The sequence below is a fragment of the Myotis davidii genome, unplaced genomic scaffold (assembly GCF_000327345.1).
Source record: "Myotis davidii unplaced genomic scaffold, ASM32734v1 scaffold332, whole genome shotgun sequence".
NCBI classification, from domain to species: Eukaryota; Metazoa; Chordata; class Mammalia; order Chiroptera; family Vespertilionidae; genus Myotis; species Myotis davidii.
Window position 1 is genome coordinate 5,831,278 of NW_006285779.1, and position 3,825 is coordinate 5,835,102.

At 57.3% G+C, this 3,825-nt stretch overlaps 1 protein-coding gene across 2 annotated transcripts in view; it reads left to right on the top strand.

Moving 5' to 3' along the window:
• The window catches only part of PYROXD2 (pyridine nucleotide-disulphide oxidoreductase domain 2), a 24,027-nt gene extending 22,322 nt beyond the window's left edge, over positions 1-1,705 (top strand). For both annotated transcript variants that reach the window (XM_006756573.2, XM_006756574.2), the window contains exons 15-16: positions 507-627; positions 1,414-1,705. In XM_006756573.2, the coding sequence (XP_006756636.1) occupies positions 507-627; positions 1,414-1,484 (192 nt within the window). In that variant the 3' untranslated portion in view covers positions 1,485-1,705. The remainder of the gene's footprint in view (positions 1-506; positions 628-1,413) is intronic.
• The last annotated feature ends 2,120 nt before the right edge of the window (positions 1,706-3,825 follow it).

Below are 3,825 nucleotides of genomic sequence, written 5' to 3' on the forward strand. Positions count from 1 at the left end.
ACCCTGTGGTGACATCCTGCAGATGTTCGTCTTCTTGCCCAGACCTGCCCCCGCCTCACCCCCGCCCCGGCCAGGCTGGTCTGCCCAGGCCATCGGAGCAGAGCCGAGCTCGGTCCCCAGGCCCCTCGCCTGCCACCTCCTGTGTTTCTGTGGAGCGTGGGTCCCCGGGCCCAGGCTCAGACGGTGTCCTGGTCAAAGAAACACGTGCCAGCAGCCGAAATCAGTCGGGTTCCTCTCATTGCAAACAGAGGGGGACGCGCAGTCCATAGCAGAACATGGAGAATCTCCCTGTCAGTGTCCCAGTTCCCTCGCCTCTGCAGATGCTCCCACCTTCTTTCTTCCTGAGAACATGCCCCTGGAAAGCTCCCCCAGCCCTGGGGACGTGCCCCTGTGTCCTCTCTGCATCCTGAGAACCAGGAGAGCATCCCGGAAGGGGACCCTTGGGGAGCACAGGGGAGTGAAGACCCCAACACTCCTGTGTTCACGCCGTGGCGCTGCCTCCACAGAACATATTCCACGGCGCCATGGCCCTGGACCAGCTCTACTTCGCCCGCCCCACGCCCCTGCACGCCGGCCACCGCTGCCCGCTCCCGGGCCTCTACCTCTGCGGAAGTGGGGCCCACCCTGGTGAGTGCCCCTCCGTCCCACCACCCCGTGTGGGTGGCAAGGGCTGGCGGGACGTGAGAGGCATGTGGACGGGGACCGGATAAACAGGGAGGGAGGCAGGGAGGGGCCCGGGACCCCCTTAGGAACAACCATTCCCACATTCAGGATTCTCAGAGCTGGGGGACCTGGTGCCCTCTGTCGGGCAGGCCACAGCCACAGGCCTGGTAGCTCACACCCTCCTCAGGAGGTTTGGGGGTATGTCCCTGAGGCATCTCCCCACATTCCATTTGGACTGTGAGGCACCCATGTCCCTAAATCCCCTCCTTTATTCAGACCAGTCAGGATCGGTAAGTTAATTTCCCCATGTAAACACTCTCCCCTCCCCTAGCCCCAGCGTGACTGACCTCCCCCAGGCCTCCTCCGTTCATGCTTACACTTACCTGGGCCCCGCGGGCTCGGGCTCCCAGGAGGGCCCTGTCCTTCCCCTCCTCCCCTCCAGCCCTCACTCCTGTGCCAGTTTCACGTGCTGAGGGTCTCCCATCAGGCACATGGGCGCTCAGGCCCAAAGGGGCACTTGCTTGGATGATGGGCCCGGCCCCTCCCCAGAGCTCTGAGGCAGGAAACCTGCAGAGGAGCCCAGAGCCTGTCTTCCTCAGGGGTCAGGGGTCAGGGTGGTTCTGAGGCCCACACCAGAGCACTCCAGCATCCTCACTCTGCTTGGCCGCTGCCCTGGCCCTGCCCACTCCCTGGTGTGGTGGGGGGAGGGGCGTGGAGTGCAGCTTTGGCTCATGGGAGATTCCCTTCCAGGAGGAGGGGTCATGGGAGCCGCTGGTCGCAATGCAGCCCACGTGGTCTTGGAGGACCTCAAGAGTCTGTGACCCTGACCCGGGAAGAACTGCCCTTGAGCTTGGAGGTCCCCACGGGGCCATCTGTCAGGCTATGGCTGAGGCAGACCAGTACTCAAGGCTCAGCGACTATTTTAGAAAAACACCTGCAAGTTACATTTGGCCCTGGCCAGCCTAGTGCCCAGGGCTCATGATGAACGGCTTTTGTTTTATTAAAAACAGTTATTTGTACAGTCTGCATTTTTCTATATATTAGAATAGGAAAAACGTAACTGTGTAATTGCATGTCTACATGATAGTAGGTGGGATTTACTTGTCTGGAATACTCAGTATTCTCACAACATCAGCGCCTCTCAGCCCATTTGGCCAGCAAGCACCCCCATCTCACTGCTGGGCCCCCACCACCCATGGGTTGGGGGGCCGCCCAGTGAGGCCCGATCTGCTGCTGACACTTCCAGGCAAACTGTAGGAAAGGTCCCAGCTCCCCTGGGAGCCACCACGTCATCCACAGGGGCCCCAGGCCTGCACGGTGCCCGGCGTCTCAAACCCTTACCCCCGCCGGCCAGGCCAGCAGCAGTGAGGGTGAGTGCAAGGCAGGCGCAGCTGAGGGCACGTTCCTGACTGAGAGCGTCCCGCCTCTTCCTTCCCACGAGCAGGACACTGTGAACTCTGCCCACGTCAACTCGTGTTATTCTCGAGAGGGTTGTCACTCCTGGTCAGAGAGATGCGTACACGTGGCCCCGTGGTGATCCAGCGCCCCGGCCGCAGGTCCCGGGGCCTCTCCTCCCTCCTTCCCCCGCAAATGTATGCGGGTTAGGATAGACCCACTCATTCCTCAACCTCAATAACGCAGCTTTCTCGCCTGTAAAGGAGTCGTGAAGATCAAATAAGACACCAGGGCGTGTTTTCGTCCAGTCTCTGGTGCAGGGGGTGGTCCTGCGGCTGATACTGTTGTTGAGATGTCACCGCCACGTTTGTGTCCTGCGGGAGGAGGGAAAGAAGCATGTGAGGGAGGCAGGTGCGGCTAATATCTGTAGTGAGCTGTGGTTTCACAGCTCACCCCCTTCCAGCTCCCACATGAGGAGAACGGAATTGAATAACAAGTAAGAACTTGCAAAATCTTCCGAGGCCTGGGGCATAGCACATCCGGCTTGGTTGTTCAAAAGATTAACAACTGGAGGGGGATGGTAAGTAAAAGTCACAGATACTTAATTTAGAAAATTTTAAAAATATAATAACAAGAGGACATAAAACCCAAACATAACCTTACCTGCAGAAGTCACCGTGGTTACCATTTTACAGTATTTCTAGCTAGGCTTCTACATCATCTGGATCCCATGCTACATTCTGTATGTGTTTTATATCTTTCATTTTACTTCATGTCATGAGCATTTATCAGTATTATAAATACATTAGAAAACATTGTTTTTAATAGTTGCCCAATAATCTCTTGTAAGGATGCAGCCTACTTCATTGCAGGACACTGAGTTCAGCCTTGACCTTGATGGCTAATTAGCACCAGCCACAGGCCAGAAAGCCACTCTTCTGCTACACTGACCCTGAAATGACTCACCACGGTGTCTGCTAGGATGCAGCTGCCGCCAGGCAAACAATCCCGCTGGAGGAGGAGGAACTCGGGGAGGCCAGGGAGGGGCCGGAGAGCAGTTTCAGCACAGCCAGGAAGCCTTTCCTGCTGTGTGGTGGCTTCCTGTCTGTGTCCGCGGCTCTGGAAGATACATTAGGTTCAGATGAGATCCACGACCAGGCCTCTGTCCTGCGGGGTGCCTCGGCTCCCGTAGCCCCCAGCACATGCCACCCCACTGAGCTTCCCCGAAGAGATGACTGCACATTGGCCACGGACCAGCAACCAGTCCCTTGCTGACTTCAGAACGTAAAGCTCTTACAAGGATAAATAAGTCAGCACCACATCGGAACCTGATTTATAGCTGTTCGCGTCCTCCGAGCAGCGGGGCTCACTTCCTCTGAGGCACAGTCGTGTAAAAACCTGGTGAAGTTGTTAGGTCGTGATGGCCCCTGGGCAGTGGTGTCCAGCGCGGCCTGCGGGGGGATGTGAGGTTTACAGCCCTGGGAGGAACTCGGGCCTCCTCGTTGGAGGGATGACAAATGCGGCCGCCGGGCCCCCTGCGGATCTCGTAAGTGTGCATGCATTTTCCTGACGCGTGTTCTGTTTGCAAAGCACTTGGCGGCATCGCGTTCTTCTGTGAGAGATTGACGTGAGTCCCGTGGAGAAGGAAGGACAGGACTTGCCTGAGCCGGGCTGGCACCCTGTGGGGAAAGGGAAACCCTGTGAAATAAGGAGAAACACAAATGGACAGCAAACCTAAAATCATATTTCACAACAAAGGAATGAGTT